Raw genomic sequence first — 26,109 nt, 5'->3', positions numbered from 1 at the left:
CCTATCGATGAGCCAGACTGACACGGGAGGAGCCGGGGGAGGAGGAGGAGCCGGGGGAGGAGGAGGAGCCGGGGAGGAGGAGGAGGCGTCGGGGAGGAGGAGGAGGAGGAGCCGGGGAGGAGGAGGAGGGGCCGGGGGAGGAGGAGGAGCCGGGGAGGAGGAGGAGCCGGGGAGGAGGAGGAGGGGCCAGGGAGGAGGAGGAGCCGGGGAGGAGGAGGAGGGGCCCGGGCGGTGGAGGAGCCCAGGATGGGGAGGAGCCTGAGAAGAAGGCGGGGAAGAGGAGGGAAGGCGGATCCGAGGGGGCGGGGAGGGGAGGAGGAGGAGGAGGAGTGCGGAGAGCGGAAGGAGGAGCTGGGGCTCTGGACCCCGGGGCCGCCTGGGGACTGCCCGTGGTTCCCGTGGCTGCTGGGCTCCCTTCTCGGGGCAGAAGCGCGTCCACTCCGCGGTCCTGAGCTGCTGGATAAGCCACCATGATACTTTTTTTGGCCAGTCCTGTGGCTTGAGCTCAAGGCCTGAGCACTGTCTTCAGGCTTTCTCAAGGCTAGAACTCTACCACTTGGGCCAGAGCACCATTTCTACCTTTTCCTATGTATATAATACCAAAGAATCAAATCTGGGTTTTCGTGCATACTAGGCAAGCCCTCTACCTACCACGAGGCCAAATTCCTGGCCCGTCCATGAGACTCATCTCCAGTTAACTACCAAAAGGCACAAAGTGGTGGTGTGGCCAGAGCAAGCATTCAAGCCCCAGTACTGGCACAGAAAGAAGTAGAAGATATGGAAGGTTAAAAACCAAAAGGCAAGGGGCCGGGAGTTTGACCTAGTGGTTAAAGTGCTTGCCTAGCATGCATGAAGACCCGGGTTCGATTCCTTGGCACCACATACATAGAAAAAAAAAAAAGCTGGAAGTGGTGCTGAGGCTCAAATGGTACAGCTCTAGCCTTGAGAAAGTCCAAGGACAGTGCTCAGGCCCTGAGCTCAAGCCCAGGACTGGCAAAAAAAACAAAACAAAAACAAAAACAAAAACAAAACCAAAAGGCAAGCATTTATCTCAATGCATAAATAGGACAATTGCAGTCCTATCTGCAGACCCCCACCCCTGACAGGGGCAGAGCTACCGCAGCCCCCAGCACCTTGGCAGACACCTCTGCAGGGCCCCGGGGCGCCCCCTTGCGTCAGCAATGGGTTCTCATCTCCAGTGGGACAAAGGCCCTCAGTAGCCGGCTGAAGTTCGCTTTTATGGGGGTGGGGATAGGGCCCCTGGACGTTGGGACTTGGCAGCCTGGGCTTGGCCTGGAGGAGAGGTGGTAGGGAGCGTAGGAGGTGCCAGGCTCCCCTAGGTGTGTCAAGTAGAGCTGAGAACCCTGCACCTCTCAGCACAGGTGGGCCCAGCTGGTGGGACAGCTCAGCTGCATCTTGGACAGGAGAGCGCTGCTGCTCTTCCTCCCCTCATTGCTCCTCCTAGAGCTTCTCTGGTCCTTCCAAGGGGCTCCAATTCCCAGGCCCTTTGGGCCTTTCCTGATTCAGTCACTCCACCTTCGAGGGGCTTGGGCTGGGGAGCTCTAATGAATGGGAGCTGCAGTTAGACTTGTATCCCTTCCCACTAGATGGAGCCAGGAACCTCTGATGGTTCCCCAGTCCCCTCTTGCCAAACAGGTGGAGCTGGAGGCCCTGAAGAGCTCACTCAGATGGTCAGAGTGCGTGGCAGATTAGGAGCGGGAGCAGGGTGTCTGAGATCTGAGCAGAAACAACATGATGCTCTCTGGGACACCCCCACACCCCAGGCTACCCAGACACACGAGGCCAGGGCTGGCAGATCTTGCTGTCCTGATACCCGCTTCCTGACGGGACAATCCTGGGCCACCTCGCTGTCATCCCATATGCCCCTCAGCCTCCTGCTGGGTGGGTGCCTGGGAAGCATTTTCCAGATAAGGGAGTGTTGGTAGATAGCTCACTGATCAGTGGGCGGGACAGAGGTGGAAGGTAAGTAGACACACGGGTTAGCAAACGAGTACGTGATGGATGGGGGAATGGATGTTTGGACAGGTGAGTGGATGAGTGGGTGGGGGAGTGGATAGATGGGTAGTGGATGGGTGAGTGAGAAGACAGGTGGAGGATAGGTTGGTGAATGGATGGGTGAGCAGATGGACAGGTTGGTTGGTTGGAGGGAAGGCAGAGGCATGAATTGGTGCTGCACTCTGTACCTGTGCTGGGAGGATGGCAGAGAGGCCATGGCACAGCCAGGTGGACATGGCAAGCTCTGGCCCACAGAGGCTCGGGAGCAGCTCCTTCTGGAGGCGATGTCTACACCGAGGAGAAAATTTCCTCAGTGGAGCAGACTCCAGGGGGTCTTCCTCTCAGTTTGATTCATTTAAAAGTCAATATTGCATTCCATTTTTGGCAAACTTTTAAGTATTTCTGAAACAGCTTGGGCATGAGAATCTGCTATTTCAAATGAGTTCTATGAAGGCTAAATATAGATCAAACGCTTCTGAAGGGAGTTTACGGTTCAGAATGAAATGTGTGGTAAGTGTAAAATGCATGCCACGCACCTTGAAGGCATGAGAAGAGCATGTAGAATGTCTTTAATATGGTTTCTTGTCCATTTCACATTAGGATGGTAGTATTTCCAGGAGTGGATGAGATAAAGTACACTCCACTTATAATGAAAAGGAAGGAGGGGCCTGGCACTGTCACTCAGGAAGCTGAGATCTGAGGATCAAAGGTTGAAGCCAGCACGGGCAGCAAAGTCTGTGAGGAGACTCTTACCTCAACTGAACCACCAACAAACTGGAAGGAGAGGTGTGGTTCAAATGGTAGAATGCCAGCCTTGAGTGGAAAAAGCTCGGGCCATGACTTTAAGCCCCAGGGGATCTGTCCCCCACCCCTGTGCATGTATGTGCGCGCGCATGCGCGCACACACACACACACACACACACACACACACACACACCCTAGCAATAAGAAAGTACATTTTACCTTTCTAAATGCAGTGTAAAAAGCCTCCTCTCACCTGGGTGCTGTGGCTTATGCCTGTAGTCCTAACGATTCAGGAGGTTGAGATCTCAGGCTAGAGGTTTGAAGCCCTGGAAAGTGCATCAAGATTTAGCTCCAGTTAACCACCAAGAAGCTGAAGTGGCAGTGTGGTAGTATGAGTTTTTGGCAAAAGAGCTAAGAGACAGGCCACACACACACATACACACACACACACACACACACACACACACACACACACACACACACACACACTCTCATGCACAAATTCCACACTCAACAATCCAGTCATTCATCTTCTGACTCCACACTGGGCCAGATGGTCTTTTCCACACGTATAATTTCCTGAGAGATTGTGACAGCTGAGCGTGCACACAGCTCCAATGGCGGTTTGCAAAGCGTGTGCATTTGTGTGGTTTAGATGTGAGCAGAGTTCCTACACTCAGTCACATTGGGAGGGGTCCAAGCATTCCCTTCCCTTCCCTTTCTGTGAACAAAGCCAGGCTGGGGAGTGTGGAGGGCAGATGGGGGGGGGCAGGGAGATGCAGGGGTGGGTGGCTGGCTAGAAGGAGGGGGACAGTGAGTGCAGAAGTGGACAGGATGCTTTGAAGGGTGGGCTGAGGAGTGGGAGGGTGAGATGGACAGAGGGAGGGCTGGGTTGAGGATAGACAGAAGGGGAAGGCACTGGTGGAGAGGTGAGTGGAGGAAGGGGTGGCTGGACAGCGGGAGGGACGGACTGAGGGCTGTGAGGGCCGGGTGAGGAGACGCGCTCCTTGGAATGAGCTTTGGTTGTGGTTGGTTCTCAAGGGTGCCCCTCCCCGCTTTTGGGTGCTGGTACCGAGCCTGAATTCAAGACCAGGATACTCTCCTTAGCTTTTTCCTCCTGAAGACTGGCATTCTACTACTTGAGCCACACCTCCACTTCTGGAGTGATTTTGTTTTTGGCCAGTCCTGGGCTTGAGCTCAGGGCCTGAGCACTGTCCTTGGGCTTTCTCAAGGCTAGAACTCTACCACTTGAGCCTCTGCACCACTTCTGGCTTTTTCTAGGTATGTGGTACCGAGGAATGGAACCCGGGTCTTCGTGCATGCTAGGCAAGCACTCAACCACTACGCCACACTCCCAGACCCCCTGCTTTATTGTAGGTTATAGGTCTTGAACTCAGAGCCTGGGCACTTTCCCTCAAGGCTAGTGTTCTACCACTTTGAGCCATAGCTCCACTTCCAGTTTTTAAGTGTTTAACTGGAGATAAGAGTCTCAGTGGGGCTTTTCTGCCCAGTCTGGCTTTGAGCCACGATCCTCAGATCTCAGCCTCCTGAGCAGCTAGGATTTTAGGTGGGAGCCACTAGTACCTGGCTCTGGCATTAAAAACTGTTTTATTGTTATCATAAAGGTAGCATACAGAAGGTTAACAGTTATATGTCAGGTAAAGAGTACATTTCTTTTTGGATGTCACTTGTTGTCACTTCTGGTGTTGTTGCTGATTAATTGGTGATAAGATTCTTATAGACTTTCCTTCCCTGTCCTTGAACTGAGGTCTGAACTGCAGGTTTCAATCTCCTAAGTAACTAGGCCTACAGGTGGGAGTCATTAGCTCTTGGCTTCAACTATGCCTTTTTTGTTTTTTGTCGGTTATAGGGCTTGAACTCTGAGCCTGGGCGCTGTCCCTGAGCTCTTCAGCTCAAGGCTACTGCTCTTCCCCTTGAGCCACAGCCCCACTTCTGGCTTTCTAGTGATTCATTGGAAATAAGAGCCTCACGTTCTTTAGTGCCCGGGCTGGCTTCCAACCTTGATCCTCAGATCTCAGCCTCCTGAGTAGCTAGGATTACAGACGAGAGCCACCGCGCCCAGCTCAACTATGTTTCTGATGAGAAGTGGAGAGCCTTGGCACTTGTCCAGGGAGTGGGCCTCTTTGGGCTGTGTGGTCCCTTGAGAGGGTCTTGGTGGAAAGGAGTAGGCCTTTTTTTTTTTTTTTTTGCCAGTCCTGGGCCTTGAACTCAGGGCCTGAGCACTGTCCTCGGACGTCCTCAAAGCTAGAGCCCTACTACTTGAGCCACAGAACCATTTCCAGCTTTTTTCTATATATGTAGTACCAAAGAGTTGAACCTGGGTCTTCGTGCATGCTAAGCTAGCACTCTTACCAGGAGGCCAAACTCCCAGCCCCAGTTTTGGTTATTTGATGTGTTTAGAAAGCTCCAGAGCCAAATTGGGTACTGGGGGCTCATGCCTGTAATCTCCAATTAACCAGGAAAAAGCAGGAAGTGGACTTGTGGCTCGACTGGTAAAGTGCCAGCCCTGAATGACAAAGCTAAGGGACAGCACACAGGCCCTGAGTTCAAACCCTAGTACTGGTGCACACGTATGCACACACACACACACACTCGAGCTCCAAAACTCTTCCAATTATGGCTCATGAGTGTGGCACATGCAGATAAACACACTTGTGTTTCTGTGTAGAAATTGGCCCTTGGGGCTCTGCCACAATAAGGCCTCAGACCATGCAGAAACCAGCTTGAAGAATAGGACGGGTGTGTGCTCCTATTTCCTTGTGCTACCACCCCAAACCCGTGCCACTTTCCTAGAGTGGGGGCTCTGTAGAGGGGAGCATGGCTGGAGATGAGGCTGGTCATTCTGTCTTTTAATTGGGTCTGGGGACAGAACTCAGGGCCTCATGAGGGCTAAGCAAACCTTGTAACACAGAGCCACATCCTGGCCTCAGAAGTTGGAGTTTAGCTGCAGCCAGCTGACACCACCGAGGGCTTAGAGTGAGAGGCTACCAGGTACAAGGTTGAATGAGATCCTTGGGGGCTGCTGAGCACAGACTGAAGGGGGCCAGGGTGGAGAATTATGAGGAACCTCAAAAGAGAGGAGCGCAGGCTTGGAGGAAGGATGGGCCAAGAACAGCCAGAAGCTGGCCAGACTGTGAAGGTGGATGGGTGGTGGACTTGCTGGTGGATGAGATTTGAGAAGTTAGATGAGCTTCAGGCATGGCTCTGCTGTGGATGGTCGATAGCGTGGAGCATGGGGACAGTTTGCACCTCTGTGGCCTTGGAGCCCACATGGTCCAAGCCCTGCTGTGTCAGGCCGACGAGGCCCCCTCGGTTCCTGCACCTGCACCTCCTGAACCCTGAGGTGCTCCATGCTGAACTGCCAACCTAGTCTTGGCTCCTCTCCCAAGCCTGGCTGCCTCCCCTGGAGATGTCCCGAGTCCCCTGCCTGTTGCAGCCACTCCCTTCCACACGTGGAAGGAGGGTGTGTGCTTGGTGTCGGCATGCCTGCCCAGGCCGCACCCGCTCAGTTCCCCAGGAGGCTCAGTTTCTGGGAAGCTGTTCGTGGGAAGCTGTGCAGGGCTCTTGAAGCCGGTCTCCAAGGCATGGTGGGAATCCTGCCATGGCAGATGATGCTGAGTCTGAGAAAACAGAAGAGTGGAATCTTCTGGAACTACTGCTAGTACACCTCATGCCTGCTTTGAGTCTGTGAGGCCTGGACCTGTTCACACACAGAAGACATTTGGAATGGAGTTTCTGCCAGGTTTCCATGTCTTCATTTCCTTGTATCTTGCCTGTAGAGTCCCACGGATTGAGACACACGTGGCCAATGAATGTCCTGCCGTCCACACTAGGAACTGGAGGCCAGGATTGGCTCAGATACTACCCAGCAGCAAGCTGCGGGGGGTGGAGGATGGGGGGGTGGATCTCCAGGTGAGGCCCAGGGCTTCTCTGTCCCTGGCTGGTAGTGGCACAGCCTTCTTGGGAGCAGCTGGGTGGCCAGGTGGTCATATTACCCTTACCACCACCAGGGGGCAGCAGACGAGCACCTACACTGTTGGCAGCAGGAGCCTCTGACCCCAGAGCTGCTCTGGTCATGGTTCCCTGCCCAGGCAGGAAGGCGCAGGGCAGGGAGGACAGAGGCCCCCTTCCTGCGGGGGGACAGACATATACACACATATGTGCATGAATGGGGCATCCTCTGCGGGCATCTCAGGTGCTGGTGGAACCTGGCACCAGCCGTGTTTCAAGGCAGTGGGATAGGGATCCTTGCTGAAGAATGAGCGAGACGGGGGCTGCAGCTGGGGCCTTACTCTGAGATCCGCACCTTCTCAGGCAGGTGGTGCTGGTGGACTCCACCGCTGGCTTTCTCACCTCATTGGGCCTGGGATGGATTTGCTCCTCTCCTGGGGGCTGGTTCTCTTCCTCTGCCTGCTCACGAAAATTCCTGTTTTAGAAAAATTCTTCAGCTAGAAGCCTACGCTGGGGCTGAGGCTCACCCGTCCGTGGCAGGGCAGAGGCAGCTTCCCCGATCTCTGCATCAGCCGCCCCGCCCTCGCCCTGGGAAGGGGGTAGGCAGGGCCCATCTCAGGAGAGGCCCCGGGGCTCAGGCCCCTCTCTGGGCTGGTTCTGGTGGGGGGTGGCTTTCCCGGTGGGACTGCCCTGGCGGACACGCCTCGGAGGCGGGCTGGTCACACGGCCGACGACAGCGGCCTGAGAGCGGGGCGGGGAGCCACCATGGCTTCGCATCCCTTTGGAACTGAGCGCGAGGCTCCCCGAGCCCAGACCCCCCTTCCCATCGCACCATCGCCTCACCCCGGGATCCCGGCGGCTCCGAGATGAGAGGACCGCGGTTCAAAGGCAGGGAAAGCCGGAAGTGAGCGGGGGCTCGGGCGGGGCGGGCAGCTCCCGCGGCACGCGGGACGGGGCGGCCGGCCTGCGGCTCCCGACGCTGGGTCTGGCCGTGGCCCGGGCCCCTCTCGCGTCCCCCCACGTCCCACACCTCGCCTCGGTGCCAGCTCCGCCCTCTGCGAGCACCGACTCCGGCCTGGGGGGGGGCGCACCCTGCGGCCGTGGCCGGGGCGGAGACCCGGAGACCCGGACCCGGGGGCCGCGGCCTCCCTGAGCCCTCCGGGCCGCCCCTCCAGCGGTCATGCCCGGGCGCTCCGCGGGACGAGGACGAGGGCGCCGGCCCCGCAAACACAGGCGTCCTCGAGCCGCAAACCCCGCGCTCCGCAACTTTGGCGGGGCAGGAAGTGAGGGCAGCGGAGGCGGCGCCCGGCGGGGGTGGACGGCCCCGCCCCGGCCCCGCCCCCGCCCCGCCCACAGCCAGGCCCCGCCCACCCGCGCCCCGCCCGCCCGTGGCCGCGCCCCCTGCGCCCCCCGCCGCCCGGAGCAGCCCCGCCGCCGAGTCCGAGCGCCGGGCGACCCTCGTCGAGCCTGCGGGCGGGGCGAACAAAGCGGCGGCGGCGCGGGCGGCCCGGGCGCGGGGCGCGCGGAGCGAGCGACCCGCCGGGCCTTTGTCTCGGGCGGGGCCGGAGCGGCGGCCGCCGCGGGGAGCCCCGAGCGCAGAATGCGGCGCCCGGCTGGGCGGATCGGGGAGCGCTGCGGCGGCGGGCGGCGTGGAGCCCGGCCCGGGGCCCGAGCGGACCTGCGCGTGTGAAGGCGGGGGGACCCCGGCTCCCTGGCCGGCGACCGCCGGGTGGCCGCACGTGGGCGGGAGCGGCGGCCCGGAGGAAGGCGAGGAGGAGGAGGAGGAGGAGGAGGAGGAGGACGGACGCGCGGCGGCGCAGCGCGGACCCAGGGCCGCCCGCACGAAGCCCCGCCCCGGCCGCCGAGCCCCGCGCGGGCGGGCGGGCGGGATGCCCGGCGGCCGCCGCACTTTGGCCCCGGCACAGCCCTGACCGAGCCGGCCCGGGCCGGGCGTGCGGGCGCGCGGGCGTCATGGAGCAGTGGCGGCAATGCGGCCGCTGGCTCATCGACTGCAAGGTCCTGCCGCCCAACCACCGGGTCGTGTGGCCCTCGGCCGTGGTCTTCGACCTGGCGCAGGCGCTGCGCGACGGCGTGCTGCTGTGCCAGCTGCTGCACAACCTGTCCCCCGGCTCCGTGGACCTCAAGGACATCAACTTCCGGCCGCAGATGTCCCAGGTGAGGGTCCGGGCGCGCGGGAGGGCGCGCCGGGCTCGGGGCCGCTCCGGCGGGGAGGACGGGGCGCGCCCGCGTCTTCCGAGCCTCTCCCGCCAGCGGCGGCCCCGAAGGCGCGAAGTTGGCCCAAGTCCCCCGGGCCTGGGGCGCGTCCGCTGCCCGCGAGTCCTGCGCGCGTGGGTCCGGGGCTGCGCCGCCCGCGGAGGAGCCCGACTCCAGCCCCGCCGCCCCGGGAGCCGGCCGCGCCGGGCACCGCGCCTTCGGGGCTCGCGCCTGGTGACGGGAGCCGGCCGCTGGGGTCCCCAGGGTGGGCCTCGGGGCCACGTGCTCCGGCGCCTTCCCGCCCATCCCCGTCGGGCCCTCCAGGGTGGCCTTTGTCGCGGCGGAGGCACGCGTGTGGCCGCAGGGCCGGGCAGGAAAATGTCCGCTCCGCCGGCCGGAGCTGCTTTTCTTGGCCGCTTACAAGGAACTTGGCCGGGAGTTAAGCGGAATGGAGGCTGGCGGCCAGCTCTCCGGGGGTCGCGGATCCCCCCTCGCCAGGGATGGGGAGGCGAAGCGGGGAGGGGCGGCCCGGACGTGAGCTGCCCCGCAGCCGTCGCCTGTGCCCCGGCCTCCCGCCGTGGACAGCGGCCATTCCCGGACGGGTCCCGGGGGAGCGCTTGGGGTGCGTCCGTGGATCCTGACATCCAACCCCGTGGACTCCGCCCTCGGGTGGTGTCAGCCTGGCTGGGATGGGGCCCTCCCTGGAGTGGGTGACAAAGGAGGGGGCTTCCTTCCACTCAGCGGCAGCATCCCCGGACCCGGGCGCACAGCTCGGAGGGGGAGCCCTCGGGGCGCCCTTGCAGCCAGCATGGCGCGGAAGGTCCCACGGGCACTGGGCCCGGGCTCCGAGCGCCGCCCCTCAGGAGGCCGGGGAGGACTCAGCCCATGGAATGGCTGGGGAAACTGAGGGAGGCAGCGCTGCGGTCTGCACAGCTGGGCCTTGTGAGCGGCGGGGCGGGAGGGGGCGTGGGGGCTGGTTTAGTTCTGCAGGCTGGGGCTCAGGCCGGGTCCCCGGGTCGGGGGCCAGGCTGATTGACAGGAGGGCTGGGAGGGGCTCAGCCCGGCCTCTCCCAGGGGTGATTCGGGGGATGGGAGGAGGAGGGGCTGAGGCTGCCGCGGGGCCCGGCCCTCCCCGGGAAGTTTGTCTGGACGGTGGGAGCAGTGAGGTGGGCAGCAGAACAGGAATGTCAGTCCCTTGAGGGCCGAGTGGGGGCCTGAAATCCTAGCGCCATCTCCCAGGCGGGCTGTAGCCTTCAGGGTCTCATTCCCCCCCCCCCCCCCCACGGTGTGAGAGTGAAGCAGAATGGGTCGCCGGGAGCACTGCAGTGCTCAGTCAGTGCTGGCGGGGTTGTTCTTGAACTCAGGGCCTGGGCACTGCCCTTTGGCTTTCTCCACTCCAGGCTGGTGCTCTACCATGTAAGTCACAGCTCCCCGTCTGACTTTTTGATAGTTTATTGCTGGAGAAAGGAATTCTTGGAGATAGGAATCTTATGGACTTTCCAGCTCTGCACTGTGTGTGATCTTTCGATCTTAGCCTCATGAGGAGCTGGAATTACAGGCGTGGGCCTGTGATCTGTGTCCTGCTCAATGTGAAGGATTTGGGGAGCCTCATCTGGACACTGGCTGGGGTCATCCTTTAGGACAAAGGGATGGTGTCCTCTCCTGGAGGGTGGGCTGGTCACAGGGTCTCTGGATGTGTGCTGCTTGCTCAGGAGCCTCTATAAATCCACCTCCCCAACCTGCATCATGTTGGGGTGGTGTGTGTCTGATGGCTTCCTCCATATTCACAAGAAGCCCCCGTCTTCACCACCGCTGGCTGGGCAGGCTGGGCCGGGTCCAGAGAGGGCCCGCACGCCTCAGTGAGTGCTGCTCTGCTGTTGCAAGCTCAGGTTTCTTACCAGGGAGGGAGATGCCTTCTCTGGCTAGCTAGGGTGATCTGTCCAGATGCTGCCTTGGGCTGGGCACAAACCCAGGCTGGTACATCATTCCTGTGACCTGGCACAGGTCATCCAGCTTGTACGTAGTGACATAGTGACAAGACCAGCATAAGAACTTCAGACTCTCTCCGAGCAATGTGTAGTAAACAAAGCAAGGCTTCAGAAGCCTTCCCTGTGCTGGGTGCTGGCAGCTCTCACCCATATCCTCAGAAGGCTGAGATCTGAGGTTCAGGGTTGAGCCAGACTCTGGCAGAAAAGTCTCTGAGACTCTTAACTCCAGTTAACGAGTAAAAAAAACTAGAAATGGAGGTAGAGTGGTAGAGTGCCAGCTTTGAGGGAAAAAGCTAAACAAGAGTGTAGGGACCTGAGTTCAAGCCCCAGTACTGGCATTTAAAAATAAAAGACTTCTCTGATCCAGCTTATTATCGTGCTGACTTGCTTGAGTCACATTTTCTAACTTTTCAGGGGTGTATCTGTTTTCTTGGGGTGTGCTTATCTTCTATGGGACTCTAGAATGATGAAGGTACCCCCCCTCTCCTGTGTGTCGGGTTGCGTCAACTCACAGGCCTTTGTGATGTCGTCTTCTTCCAGAAGACCACATGGCGCCATGATGACATCCTGTAGATGTACATTTATTGAACACTTGCTGTATCCAGAGGCACCAAAAGATATCTGATCACAGGAGGTCCTAACTGCCCATTTCATTGTACTCTCCTGGAGCAGGCAGGGTATACTTTGCTTTATTTTATCCAAAAATGCCTACAAGCCACCTTAGGTTTAATTAAACTAATTAAGTGTGGCCACAGTCTGCTGATCTAAGAAGGGACCCAGAGCAGTGGAAGCAGCTGTGATGGAGAAGCTCGGAGGATACTGTGCCAGCATGCAGTCTGTGTGTTTGCTCTGCTGTAGCCCCTCTGGAAGACACCCAGCTCTGTCATACCCGTGGCACCAGGGCCCCCCTTCCCACTGCACAGCAGCGGCCTGTCAGCGTAAACATGATGTGGGACCCAGGCCACCAGGGTTTGCCCCGCCCCACCATTATTCCCTCTGCTCTGTGCCTTTCTCTACCCTCTACCCTTTCTCAGTGCTTTTCCTACTCATGCCCCATGAGGGGCTGTGACCTTGTGGGAAGGAGCACCTCCTTGAAGAAGCCTCCTCTGATTGCCTTCTGTCTTGAGGCATTCTGAACCCAGGCCCTGGGTAGATTTAGAGAGCAGGAAGGGTGCTTCCATCCTGGCTCCCATCCTGGTGTGTTTTGGGGTCCTCCCGGATGGGAGTCCCATCCCTCCCCCCATTTCTAGCAGGGTAAGCCTGCCCGCCACCTCCCCCATGCATGGAGATGCTGTGAATTTTGGTTTACTTCTTCGGGGACTAACTTTGTAGCCCAGTCTCTGCTCTCACATGGAGTCTATCAGGGACCACCAGAGGCCGTGAGCAGGTGACACGGACACATGGACTGAGAAAGTTGCCATTTGATACCCAAAGAGTTCTTGATTGCCAACAGGAAGGTCCCGGGGAACCAGTGGTCCTTGAGGCCCTCGCTTGTAATTCTAGACACTTGGGAGGCTGAGATGTGAGGGCTGCAGTTTGAAGCCAACTCAGGCAGGAAAACCAGCAAAGACAGCCAAAAGTCTAGCTGTGGCTCAAGTGGTGAGGTGTCAGACGTGAGCCTGGGATAGGATCCAGGCCCTGAATTCAAGCCCTGGGAACCACACGCACACAAAAGAGTAAAGCTTGGGACAACAAGAGAGCTAGGAAGGTGAGCTGGAAGAGTCCAGCTTGGGGACGTAGAAAGGCAGGCTGGTCCTCGGAGAAGAGAGGAAGTCTCCTTTTTGGTAAGGCTTAGGGCGACTTCTGGCTTGGTGCTCTGTCTCCTACAGACAAGGACTTCTCCTGTGTAAGCCCAGCCATCTAAGCCCCTGGCAGTGGGCGAGGGCAATCTGCTCTGGTCTCCACAGCCCCAGGCCGGGCCCTTCCCACAGCCTGGGAGCCTCAGCTTTACCTCAGCTTCCCGAGCCTCCTGCAATGCGGCCGGCCACCATGCTTTGGAAGGTGCTATACAGGATGCCCATCCTCCGTTGGGGTTCACCTGCTGTCTGGTGAGGGGAGTAGGTGTCCCCCGCTTCCCCCTCATCCAGGCTGGTGTGGTGGGGACTCAGCTTGGTCCTGCTGCAGCAGGTAAAGCTTTAAAGAGATACAACGTAATAACCAGGGGTCCCTATTCTTCTAAGCATGCCTGAAGTCCTGGGTTCCATTCCCTGGTATCACATACCAGAAGTGGTGCTATAGTTCAAGTGGCAGAATGCTAGCCTTGAGTAAGAAGTGTCCAAGGACAGTGCTTAGACCCTGAGTTCAAGCCCCAGGACTGGCAAAACAACCCCCCCAAAAACAATGTAATTATCCATTTCTCCCATTCTCCTCTCTCTTTTCCTTCTCTCTCCCCCTCTTGTCTTTTCCCCTTCCCCTTTTCCCTCTCCCTTCTTTTCCTCCTCCTCCTCCTCCTCTTTCCTCCCTTTCCCCCCTTTTTCCTTTCCCCTCCCAGTTGGGTTGTGTTTCCTGCTTCATTCCTGCATTATAATCTCTTTCCTGCATTATTTACATTGGTGCTGCATTGTCTCCGGGACAGTGGGAATGGCTCCAGCCCGCCGGGTCGCCTTCCTTCTGGCTTGTTTGGACCACTCTGGAAGCATTGCTGAGTTTTGACACCAGGCAGCCTGGGCTCCTCTTGTGTTTTCTTTGTCCTGGTTGGGGAATTGCCTGCTTCTCCCGTGAGCCCCGAGTTCTTCATCTTGCAGAGGGGGTGTTGAGAAGCCAGGGTTGGGAGGAGGTGTGCTCAGGCAGGGGCGTGAGGCGCTCCTGCTTCTGCCTCCCAGGGGCACTCTGTGCGGACACCCAGCTCACAGATGTGTGTGAGAACACTGGTGTGCACGAACTTCCTGTGGGAGCCTCCCAAGTGCTGGGACTACAGGTATGCCCTGCCATGACCACCAGGGCAACTGATTTTAGTAATTGATTTAACCCCTGCGCTCTCAGCAGGACACCGAGAAGTCGGGTGAAAAACAGATCCTTGGGTGTGTGTGGGGGGGAGGATGCCAGAACGTTATTTTTTCTATGGATAAAACACAGCTGTGCACACTCAGAACAAATGTGTCAAGAGTGCATCTGTGGTACTAACATTCCACGTGGGAAGCCAGGGATGGCTGCTCATGTCTGTGATTCTAGAAGCTCACAGACTGGGAAGATTTGATTCAAGACCCCATCTCAACCAGTGAAAAGAAAGGTGTGCCGGCTGCCATTGCTTCTATCTTTATGAAATCCTAGCTCTCTGGAGGCTGAGACCTGATGATCACAGTTCAAACCAGTCTGGGCAGGGAATTTATGAGACTCATGTTTCCAGTAAACCACTAAAAAGCTGGAAGTGGTTCAAGTGCTAGAGCCACTAGTCTTGAGCACAAAAGCTGAGAGACTGTGCCCAGACCCCGTTCAAGCTGCTAAACCAGCATGGACACACAAGCTTCCCACAAAAGAAACAACCACCAAAGACAACTGGGTATGGTGTGCAAGCCTGTCATCCTTGCTACTCAGGAATCATAAAGAGGTTGAGGTTCAGGGAAGCCTGGGGAAAAATGGAAAAATTATTTGACAAGTTGAAGCAAAATGGCATTGGGTGTGTCTCCCATGGTAGACCCCCTGCTTGGCCAGCACAAAGCCCTGAGTTCCAACTCTAGTTCCACCTCCTCCAAAAGAAAAAGTTCTCTGTGGACAGTGACAGAATGTCTGAGAAGGCCCATTCCCCATTCGGAGGTGTGTTGGGTTGATTTCCTGAGTGCCGTGGTTCTGCTTGGTGGGCAGGCAGCAGGGGTGAGGCCTGGCTGCAGGGCTGTGTGGAGCTGTGTCTCAAGGTCCACAGACCAGGGAGCACTGAGCAAGGGAGGGCATAGCTGGGCCGGGTGTCCTGACTGAGGAAAGCTGTCTTTGGCATGGCATGGGTTACAGTGAAACTGGGATGAATACTTGTGAAGCCATAGCCTGCCCCTGCTCTGGACCTTGGGGATGTTGGACTCAGAGACAGGGAATGGGGCCCTCAAGCTGAGCCCTGGGGCAGGGCAGTGGATTCCCTGGAGGAATTTTCCAGCTCTTCTAGAAGCTACTATCAGGGCTGGACTGTGGGCAGTGTGCGATTGATTCCTTGTCCTTCCTTCTTCTTTCCTCCTTCCTCCTCCCTGCCCCCTCTGCCTCTCATGCTGGTGTTGGGGCTTGAATTGAGGGTCTAGGCATTGTCTCTTAGCGCTTGGCTCAAGTCTGGCACTCTATCATTTGGTTCACAGCTCCACTTTTGCATTTTTGGTGATTAGTTGGAGTTGAGAATCTCATGGACTTTTTTGCCCAGGCTAGCTTTGAGCCAAGATCCTTAGAACTCAGCCTCCTCAGTAACCTGGATTATAGGCTTGAGCCACCGGCACCTGGCAGTGTTACCCCACTTTGAGGACACTTGTGGGAAGGAGGCATTTGTTACCTGGCCTGTTCCTCCTAGTCACACATGCACACAGGCGTGTGTGTGTGTGTGTGAGACCAGGGCTAGTGTTGGGGGTGCTGGACAAGTCTGGTGGGCCTGACTTAGGCAGATGATGGACTCAGCCTTCTGGCAGTGGTACTGCCTCTTCCAGTCCACCTGTCTTTCCCTCCCCCGGTCCACCCAGTCTCTCTCCTAGAGCTCTGAACAGCCAGTGTTTTCTGTAAACAGTTAGGTATAACATGTTTCAGGCTTTGGGGCCAGAAGTTTTCTCCCGAAACTCTTCATCTCCGCCCTGGTGGTATGTGAGCCAGAGCCTTCCCTCACCTGCAGCCTCTGGCCTCCTGCCCCCAGCCTGGGTCTTTCTCTGGTGCTGGGCTTGCCTGCCCTGCCTCCAGGCATCCAGGGCTCCAGTTTCAACCATGCCAGCCACTCTCCTACCTCGCTCGGGCCTTTGACCTCATGTCAGCCCCTCCTCCCTCAGTGCCCTTTCTCTTTCTGTTTGGAGGCCTCTCCCCGGGGATCCTAACCTGCCCTCTGATCAGCTCTATGAGCTGAGAAAAAGTCCCAGCCCTCTGTCCTGCTCTTTGCCCATCATCTGGAACAGTCTTCTCCACTGGCACAGAAAGCTTGTCCAACAGGAAGTGCTGGACAGGAAGTGGCGAGCCTGTGCTAGCAGGCAGCCTCAGGCTCCCTCAGTGGCCTTGGCCTCCCTTCGCTGGCTGGTGGCTGGGCTTTGTCTCTGGGTGGGTCTCCTCGATGACCAAGCCAGGTTTGGGGAGCCTGCACCACGTGGTCCCCAGCAGCCCTGTGAGCAGACCGGTTCCTGCCTGGTGTGCGATAGGCCACACACATGCTTGGCTGGTGTCGGAGCCGGATGGTGACAGGGTTTGTTGGGTTTGGTGTCACTCTGAAGTGCTGACAGTGTCTCAGGACATTGTGTCCAGGGGGTCCACGGTCACTCCTGGCTGGTGGACCTAGCCCCTGCTTGTCGCTTATTCTTGTGGCATCCGGAGCTGGACCACAGAGGCAGCCACCTTTCTCTCCTCTCCCCCTCCCTCCGGACACCACATTGTAGCACAGCCTCATGCCGGAAGCCTAGTGCCCTGTAGGGGTCAGAGGACCCCTAGGCCCACACCCCAGTAACCACCAAAGCCCGAGGTGGCAGGGGACAAGCAACAGTAATGCCAGCAGGATGGATGGGCCAGAGCCTACTGGCCGGTTAGAGTGTCCATGAGAAAAGCCCCATGCTTGTTTCTGGCCAGGGGTTCCTGGGCTGGACGAGTAAGAGATGGGCGTACGCTGGCTTTGCTGTCAACGTGGACTAAGGCTGTGCCTGCCCTTAGCACAGAGGGGCTATGGGTCTTGGCGTGGCAGGGCTTCTTGGGATGGCCTTGAAAACTGGAAGCCTTTGGTAGCTGAGGAGGAGAAGGAGAGGGTGCTGTGCGCTGTGGCTCCTAGCCCAGATGGGGGCTGGGCTCTTCCGCCCTCTGGTGTGGCGGCTGCAGAGCGGGGTCCTCTCCCCTGGCCTCGGAGCTCAGCTCTTGGAAGACTCACGTGTTCCCGTCTCCCACCTGTCCACATCCTCTGTGCACACCCGTGCCCTGGTCACTTCCGACCTTTCCTGGGACCTGGGTTCCGCCCGTTTGGACAGAGCTGTCTGTATGCACACCCCTAGGGCCCTGCCGCCCCATCCTGGCCTGTGTCCAGGGTGGAGATGGGCACTGCACTGGGCTCAGTTGGGCCTGGGGTACAGTCCTGCTTTGCTCTCCCTTGGCCGGTCCACGGCATGCATGTCATTTGGCTCTTCTTTGGAGCAGAAGAATGGAATCTCTCTGGGCCCAGTGTCCTCATTCTCTCGGAGGCATTGAGAGGATTAGTGGTAGGGTTTGGTTGAGGACAGATTGAGGGGACCCACCGCCCTGAGCCAGCATCAGGCCGGTGAAATGGGGTCCTGGATTGGGTGTCCCCTAGGCTGGGAGGTGAGACGACAGTGTCTCTGAGGGACAAGGCAGCTTCTCCCTTGCTGGGACAGTAGCCTGTTTGGCCCCAGAGAGACCCCCTCCCAACTTGGTACCCACTCTGTGCCAGGGCCAGCTCCTTAGTCAAGCTCAGGGCCCTCCTCCCTCCCCGAGTTCTCAGGGCCTCCGATAGCCTGGCATCCTGTCGCCACTGCCTCCTTCTTTGGCTCTGAACCCAAAAGATAAACAAGAATTATAAACCCTGGTGGTGGAGGACAGGACAGATCTGCCTGGTGGCTGCTGGGGTTGAGGTTTCCAGAGTCTGCCAGCTTCCGGGTTCACAAGAGCAGACACCACTAGAAAGTGTGTCTCTTGTGGGGTTCTTTTCAATCTTTATAGAGTTTACATAAGGATTAAAGAAGTTTTAACAGAGCCGCTCTGGTCCCTGAGCCAAGTCAGCCTTGAAGCCTGCTTCCCGCTGGTTTTCTTTTTCGGCGTTTGGTTTCCAGGATCGAGGGGTTCTCCTGTCCCTTGGCTGGCCCCCTCCCCACCTTGGCCTTTCCAGGGCTGGCAGACCCATCCCTAAGTCTTCTCACAGACTTAGGCTGGTTGGGGGGCCTGCCTGTTTTCTGTCCTGCTGCCTCATGGTACCCAGTGACCTTCAGTGGCCACCACACAAGCTGGGGCAGGGGCGGGGGGAGAAGAGGGGCTGCCTTGAGATAGAGCAGTGATCATGAATAGAAGTGACCACAGGACCAGGGGCACTGTGCAGGGGGGTGGTTGTGGTCTGCTTGCACGCCAGCCCTTGCTGTCTTCTATGGGCCTTTCCTGTCTCCCCAGCCTCCCTTTCACCAGCCTTCTTCCATTAACCTCCCCTCCACAGCCTCCCTCACATGCATTGTGCCTTGATTGCTCTGGAAATACATAGCATTTCCAGCAACTGTGTGTGTGTATGTGTGTGTGTGTGCGCACGCGCGCGCACGCGTGTGTGTTTAATGGATCTTGAACTCAGAGCCTCATGTTTTTGTTTATGTCACATACTCTATAACCACTTGAGCCCCACCTTACTTCTGGCTTTTTGTTGGTTAAGATAAGAGTCTCTGGGTTTTGTCTGCCTGGACTGGCTTCAGACTATGATATTTGGACCCTTCCCTCCTGTAGCTAGGATTACAGGCATGAGTCACCAGCGCCTGGCCATGTTCTCTTTTCCCCTCTTTCCTTTGGAGATAGGGTCTTAACTATATATCCCAAGCTAGCCTTAAGCTCAGTTCTCCTTCCTCGGCTCTCCAGTGCTGGGATTCTAGGTGAGTACCACTTTACCCAGGGATTGTCAGTTGTCAGTGATGGAGGAGGTGCAGGCATGCATTTACCCTGTTTATTGGCCTAGGAAAGGAGGCTCTGAGGATTAAGCCCCACCTCCTGGAGCTGCACTGGGTTTAGAGGCCTGGATGTGACCTGGCCTTCCTGCTGCCAGGGCTGGAGATTGGAGCCTCCCATTAGGGTTCTGTCTGTGTTGTCTTTTCTAGATAAGTCTGGTCCTATGTGAAGCACTTCCCTTCCTCTTCCCAGTCTGAGTCTCAGTTTTCCCTGCTGCCCCTGGGGTTGTGTGAGGGAGCCATTCACTGATGGCCGTGTGCCTTGCTCCTTTCTCCTGCTGGGTGTAGTCTGTTCCCTCAGGGACCAAGGATGGGGCAGCAGGGACTCCTGTGGCTGGCTGGCTCGCTGCTGGCTGATAGTCAAGGCCACCTGGGACCCACAGGGCCCCTTCTTTCTCCAAGGTGGAGGCTGAGGGCTTTCCAGAGGCTTGTCCCCTCTGCTTCTGTCACTGCCCATGGTGTTCAGGTGGCCACGGGCCTGCAGCCACTAGCCTCAAGTCTGGTTCTGTGGTGCCTCAGCTATGAATGGGAGCCTCATGTCAGCAGTGGGTTTTGTCTCTCTGGAGTACATGACCAGAGCCACACGTCTGATGTGGGGAATGGCTGTGGAAGTGCCCTGCCTGCCGTGGCCCCGTGGGCTCTGATGCCAGTGCTGTCTTCAGCAGTTCATAAGAGGGCTGTGTTCCACAGGGCATGGCGGTACCCATGCCCTTTTCCCCGGGGAGACTTTTAATCATGGCCAGCTCAGCTCAGCTGGGTGCTTGTGGGTGGTTCATGCCAGTAATCCGTAATCTGAGCTACTCAGAGCGTGATATCAAAGGATTGTTCAGAAAGCCCAGGCAGGAAAGTCCTTGGGACTTTTTTTTTTTTTTTAACTAGTCCTGGGGCTTGAATTTGAGGTTTGGGCACTGTCCTTGGGCCTTCTCAAGGCTAGCGCCCTACCATGGTAGTCACAGTATCATTTCTGGCCTTTTCTTTGTATGTGGTACCAAGGAATCGAACCAGGGTTTTATGCATGCTAGGCAAGCAGTAGGCTACACACCCCACCCAAGTCCTTGAGACTCTTACTTCCAATTAACCACCCAAAAGCCTGAATTGGAGGAGGGGCTCAAGTGGTAAGAGTGCCTGCCTTGAGCAAAAAGCTCAGAAACTGTGTAGTGTCCAGGCCCTGAGCTCAGGCCTCAGGACCAGCACACTCAAAAATGTAGTGATGCGGTATTTCTTCAGGCGAGTATACTGGAAACATACTGTTCCTGGAGCCCACCTGCCCTGTCCCTTGTTTCAGAGGGATGTAAATTTGTGCTGCAGACTGATGAGGCTGATGCAATGCACGATTTAATTTGTGGGTGCAGAGGGGTGCATGGTGCAGAAAACGGGGAGTTGAGGAGTAAATGAGTGATTAACCTGGTTGTAAATCTCCCCTTTGCTGGTGGCTGTGTGTATGTGAATGTGATGCTGCAACCTGGCATAGAAGTTCCCGGGTGAGGCGTGTGAGTATGCCGGGCAGGGCTGTCCTGGGGGCTCTGAGCTGGGTATGGTCTGCATCCGGGCCTTGTGGCTGTCAGCTGTAGATCTGGCATGTGGGGTCTTAGCCAGTCCTGGGCTCTGGATATGCCCAGTTCCACACATCCTATGCTGCCTGCTGAGTTCCATCTGCAGGGTGGACACCGTTGCTTGAAGACTTGGCCATTCACCTTGATGGGCCTGACTTTCTGCCAGTGGTACAGAGGCCTGTCAGGCAGCCACCTAGCGACCACCCAGAGGCTCTATGGACAGCTGGGACAGGAGCTATAGCTCAGCCAGCTTCTAGCCCAGCTGCGGGGTCCTGTTCTCCTGTGTGTGCCAGTGAGGGTTGGGGCAGGTACTGAGGGACAACAAACAAACAAACAAAACCCAAAAAACAAAAAAACCAGGGGTCCTTGCAGGAGCTCCTGCCCCACAGGGCTTCCCTGAATCTGGAAGTTGTGGTTATAGTCACTCATGGAAATGGAAGCTCAGAGCCTCAGAGTTCAGGGCCAGGTAAACCTGCCTTCCTCCTGTCCCCTGGCCCTGGCATCTGTCTGGGGAGGCACGGCAGGCCCCTGGGACACCAGGCCTTGTGTCTTTCTAAACAGTGCACCTATAATTCACATGCCGGCAGCGTCTTTCTTTCTTAACTCATGTGTGTAATTTTTTTTTTTTTTTGAGAAAGGAGAAAATAGAACGTCGGCACGCCATTCCCTGCTGATGCAAATACCACTGGGGAGAAATTGGCCTGTCATCTCTTTGGGTGTATTTTGTGGTAATTTAGCTGTGTTTAGCCAGCGAGACCCAGGGAGAGGGGGGCTGTAGATTGTAGCTGGAGAGTGGGGAAATAATTTGTGTTGACTGTTCTCAAGGCTTGGGGGCTGGGGCCACCACCCAGAGACCAGGATGTAGAGATGAGGGCAGGTGGTGAATCTTTGCGCCTGGCCCCTTGAGAACAGCCCCCTTGCTTTCTGTGACTGAGTCAGAGCCCGGGGGTGGGGGGGCTCTGAGGTGTGAGGTAGGCTGCAGCTGAGGCTTGGAAGAGGCAGCCCCTAATCTGATCTCTCCCCTGGGTGTCACAGGGACCCTTCTGTTGGCATGGGCTGGTTGTGCTTCCTCCTTCAGGGAAAGAGGCAGCTGACTTGTCTTCTCGACTGCCTTCTACTTACCCCTGTGCTTGTGGACTCATCCAGCTGGCCCACTCGCCCACTGCTGCTGGACCAGTGGGCCTCAGTCTATTTCCCTGGGTGGATGTGGATGAGAATCACCCTACTCCTTGGAGTGTTTGCAGATTCAGATGGGGAATAAGGAGCTTCCTTGGGTGGGGTGGTGGGGAGGCCCAAGATGGCAGGGATAACGGGGGTTATGAACTCCTGGGGGTGTGGAAGGGGGTAGAGTAGTGGGTATTGGCGGGGAGGTGTTGAGAATGTGGTGGGCTCAGATCTGCCTTGAGGAAGTCCACTGAGAGTGTGCTGGAGAGGTGGTGATGGGGAGGGGAGGTCATGTCCAGGCAGGACAGACTGCCAGGACCACCGAGCCCTGAGCAGAGGGACTGAGGGAAACAGGATTCCGGAGAGTGGGTGTGGGACTCCTGTTGACTGAGCTGGGGTGGGTGGTGGGTCCTGTTTGGGCCTCGGGGTCAGGTTCACTGCAGGCTGGGGGGTGGGGGAGGCGAGGCCCATCCCAGGCCTGCGTCAGCCCCACCCTGCGGTGCCCTCACTGGGCTTTGAGCTTTGGGCTGGTCCCATCTCTCTTCTGTTGACCATGGCTAGACTTACAGGTAATGGTGAGTGGGGCTGGGGTTGTAACACTGGCTGCAGCCTGGGGGGGCCACACAGCAGCCACTGGCAGATACCACCCCAAGGGGCATCACTGCCCCCAGGACGTGGCTCCAGATTCGTCCCCATCCTCCTCCTTGCTCCTTCCTTAGTCTTCACAGGCTATCAGCTTGGTCTTCAGGCATGCCCTTCATTCAGTCCTTAAGCAGGTGTGACAGTCACTTCTAGAAGGCATCAGAGAGCCTCAAATCCCCTCCAGCCCCATCTCATCTCAGGTGATAGAAGTCTTGCAGAAGCCCAGCCAGGAGAAAGCTCTGATAACCTGCAAGAGTCTGCCTGCTGCTGTGAAGTGGGTGCTGTCTGGGGGCCTCAGATTGATTTCTGGGACTTCCTTTATTGCTTTCCATCTGATAAAACTTTAATCAGGAAACAACCCCCACTGGTACTGGGGAGATTTCTCTTGTTAGAAACCTCCTTGGTTTCTCCGCCAGCAGCAATGACTGAGGCCTGGGACAACCACACTGGATGTTGAGCTCATGAGCCAGCTGTGTGGGTCTCATCCTGGGATGCTGTCCTCCTGTGGTAGACTGGGCACAGATGCTGTGGGGAGGAGAGGACAAACTGCTCCTGGTCCCAGGCTGCTCTCCCAGGCTGCTCCTCCTGGCCCCAAGCTGCTTCTCTGAACCCCAGGTGCAGCCTGCCAGTGTGAGAAGTCAGTGGGTGGCCGCCCTGAGTGCCCTGTGGTCCAGGTTCTGCCCTCTAAGGATAGTGTTGATCTTGCAGGAAATGGCCCGGGATGACCTCATCTGTAAGGCCCCTAGAGACAGGGGCATTGGTGGCTGATGTAGATGTGCGCAGGACAGGGCTTCACTGGCTTCATCTCCCTCTCCAACCCTGCCTACTGTTCTGTTCATTGGCCTCCCTCCTTCCCTCCCCACCCTCCTTCGACCTTTCCTTGGTTCCTGGATTCCTGGTTGCCTCTCCGCTGAGGCTCAGGTCCTTGGAATGTACTAGGCTGGTGGTCTGCCAAAGACTTAAGCCACACACTCACTCCTTCCCGTGGGTTGCTCACTCCTCCCTAGGAGCATGCCCATGTCTGCCTTTTCAGCTTCCCAGCCCCTCTGGGATTGCAGAGAGACGAAGCCATGGCCCAGATGCTGTCTCCAGGGCTTTTCTTCCCGAGGCTAGCCCTCAGACCTCCCCGCGTGAGCCACAACGCCCAGCAACGGGCTGAGAAGGAGATCTCAACCTCCATGGATGTCGAAACGTCATCCTCCTCTACTTAGAAGGCTGAGATCTGACCATCAGGGTTCAAGCCAGCCTGGGCACAAAAGGACCTGAGAGTCTAGAAAACCTGAAGTGTGGCTTGGCTCAAGGTAGGGTGGTAGCGTTGAGTGGAAGAGCTCAGGGACAGCGCCAGGCTGAGTTCAAGCACCCCTCCCCCCCAAAAAAAAGTCATGCTCCTGGTTTCAGCCTCCTGAGCAGCTAAGATTACCGGCATGGGCCACTGGGGCCTGTCCCTTAATGGTGGCTAGTTGACTCTGGTGCATTGTCCTCAGGAAGTCCTGTGGAGAGGGACCTTTCTTCTTTCTCTTTGGGGTCCTACCACGTCTTTGCAGAGTGGCTGGGCTGGACACCCAGAGTGCTAGAAAGTCAAAGTCAACCCTAAGTTCCGCCTTGCTCCCTGGCTTCCTCCTCCTCCCGACATGAAGGGCCCTGCTGCAAGACAGAAGCAGTATACCTCTTCGTGGCTGGAAGGAAACAGTTCAGAAGTAAACAAGCATTTGTGATTTGTCTGTCTGTGCTGGTCCGAGGGGTAGAACTCAGGGCCTGGACACTGCTCCTGAGCTTTTTCACTCAAAACTGGTTCTTTACCCCTTTCACCACAGCTCCACTTTTGGCTTCTTGGTGATCAATTGAAGATCAGAGTCTCATGGACTTTTCTTCCTGGGCTGGATTTGAACCGTGGTTCTCAAATCTTGGCCTCCTGGGTAACTAGGATTACGAGTGTGCGTCCCTGGAGGCCGGTTCTCTTTGTGCTTGCTTCTTGATCACGGTGAATGAGAAAAGCCCTCCCTCTTCACAGGGTTGAGATCTGCAGTGTGCTGTGGAAGAGGTAAATGTAAAGTCACCAGCCACGGGCGAACCCTTCAAGAGAGGAGTGTTTGTACATGCTGAGACTACAGTGGGTGTAGAGTAGCAAAAGTGAATTTAGCAAGTTTAAACAGCACGTTAAACCAGCAGACAGACTGTGGAACTGCCTGGTTAGAATGCTTTGTGATGCACAATGCTGGTTCCAGAGTCTCAGTCCCTGGAGCTCTGCAGTGGCCAGGCAGTGTCTGCTGGCTGTGCTGGAGGAAGGGCAGAGGGAGGCAGGGCCTAGTGTCCCTGGGGGAGGAGCTGGGGAGTGTGTGTGGGTGGGGGGGGCTGCCACCAGGTGCTCATGAGGGTCAGGAGTTCAGTGGTAGGGTAGGATTGGGCTGGGGCCCTGCTGTGGTGCGCTGTCCACTTCCCCCGCCCTGACCCTGGCTTCTGGGGTGTCAGGTGGAGGCTGGGACCATGGATCCCTGGGAAGGAAGTGGTGGGGTGAGGGCCTAGGGTGGAGGGCTGTGGGTAGGTTGGCTCAAGGTCAGTGCTGCAGGTGACAGGCCTTTCCTGTCTGTGTCTGGTGTGCGCTCGTGGTTCTGTGAGTAGTTGGTGTTGCCCACTGGATGAAGACATGTTTTATGGAGGGACGCCTTGGGGACCTTGTTCCCCACTGACCTCATGTAGAGGAGCTGTGTGGGGGAAGCCACGTGTGATGCTCCTGTGGGGTCCCTAAGCCTGCCCGAGTGGCTCTTCCAGCCTCCTTGGCATCTGTCTAGTGAGGGACCGGGTTGTCCTGTCTCAGTGGTGGGCAGGTCCAGCCTCGTGTGTGTGTGTGTGTGTGTGTGTGTGTGTGTGTGTGTGTGTGTGCGCGCGTGTGTGTGCACGCATGCGTGCGTGCGTGCCAGTGCCAGTGTTGGGGCTTGAACTCAGAGCTCAGTGGACGCTGCATCTTAGCTTTTTCACCCAAGGCTGGCTCTCCGCCACTTGGGACCTGACCTCCTGTGTCTCAGGTAGACGCGGGTCATTGGGTTTAGGACTTCACCCAGCATGACCTCATTTGAGATCCTTACCATAGTGACATCCGCCCAGACCCTTTCCTGCTCAGGTGACATTTTGAAGTTCCAGAACTTAGGACACAGACTTTGGTCTTTTGGGGGGTGCATTGAGTCTGTGGTTCCCCCTTGCACCATGTTCTCACTGTGGTCTGGGCGCTCACAGGGTGCTGGTGTGCCCGCTCCGGGTTTTCTGTGGGGTTCAGAGGCCCACGCCGGCATTCTCAGGGTCAGGAGAAAACAGCCTGGGTGAGGTGGGGCGTGGGGGAGGTGGTGTTGAGGAGCCTCTGCCTGGGGAGGCAGAGGAGGAAGCAGGCTGAGTGGGCCGGCGTGGGGTCTCCATGCACATTCCCCCACATCTCCCTCCCGCCTCGGGCTGGACCTGCAGTTTTGAGACTCCCACCAGCCTGGTCAGGAAGCATGCCCAATGGGGGCGGTGACGCCCCTGCTGCCCCTCCTCTCAGCCAGTATCCCCGCCACTGCCACCCATGGCCACCGCATCCCTGCTGGCCATGGGTGTCTGTGTGTCCCAAGCTGTCCCCGGCTGTCCCCGACTGTCCCCAGATGTCCCTGGCTGTCCCTGGCTGTCCCTGGCTGTCCTGGGCGCGGGTTGGAGCTGCCTGCAGGGTCTCAGCATCTCCACCCGCTCCGCTCTGCTGCCCTTTCACTTCCCTTGGCCTCAGCCCCTGAAAATAACACCTGGGGTGTGTGCGTGTGTGTGGTGAGGCAGCCTTGAGTTACAGCTGTCCCCATGAGGCCTGGGGCCTCGTTCCTGGTACCTGGCACCAAGAACGACTCGCTGGGAGTTTGGTGAGGGGAATGAATGATGGGTGAAAGGTGAGGGGCTGTGGGATGCAATAGGGTTCTGAGCCCTGCATCGACGCTGCCCACTGCCCCTTGCTGGAGCCCAAGTTTCTTAAGTTGAGTATGTGTATGTGTGTGCCTGTGGTGA

The 26,109-nt window shown here is 57.5% G+C and overlaps 1 protein-coding gene across 1 annotated transcript in view; it reads left to right on the top strand.

Annotated features, from left to right (window-relative positions):
- The first annotated feature begins 8,646 nt into the window (after positions 1 to 8,646).
- Positions 8,647 to 26,109, top strand: part of Vav2 (vav guanine nucleotide exchange factor 2) — a 115,163-nt gene continuing 97,700 nt past the window's right edge. Inside the window, exon 1 of the mRNA XM_090329408.1 lies at positions 8,647 to 8,907. Coding sequence (XP_090185534.1) covers positions 8,704 to 8,907 — 204 coding nt within the window. The 5' untranslated portion in view covers positions 8,647 to 8,703. The remainder of the gene's footprint in view (positions 8,908 to 26,109) is intronic.

The sequence above is a fragment of the Megascapheus bottae genome, chromosome 3 (assembly GCF_031878675.1).
Source record: "Megascapheus bottae isolate mThoBot1 chromosome 3, mThoBot2.hap1, whole genome shotgun sequence".
NCBI lineage: Eukaryota > Metazoa > Chordata > Mammalia > Rodentia > Geomyidae > Megascapheus > Megascapheus bottae.
This window is presented reverse-complemented; position numbering and strand designations above follow the sequence as displayed.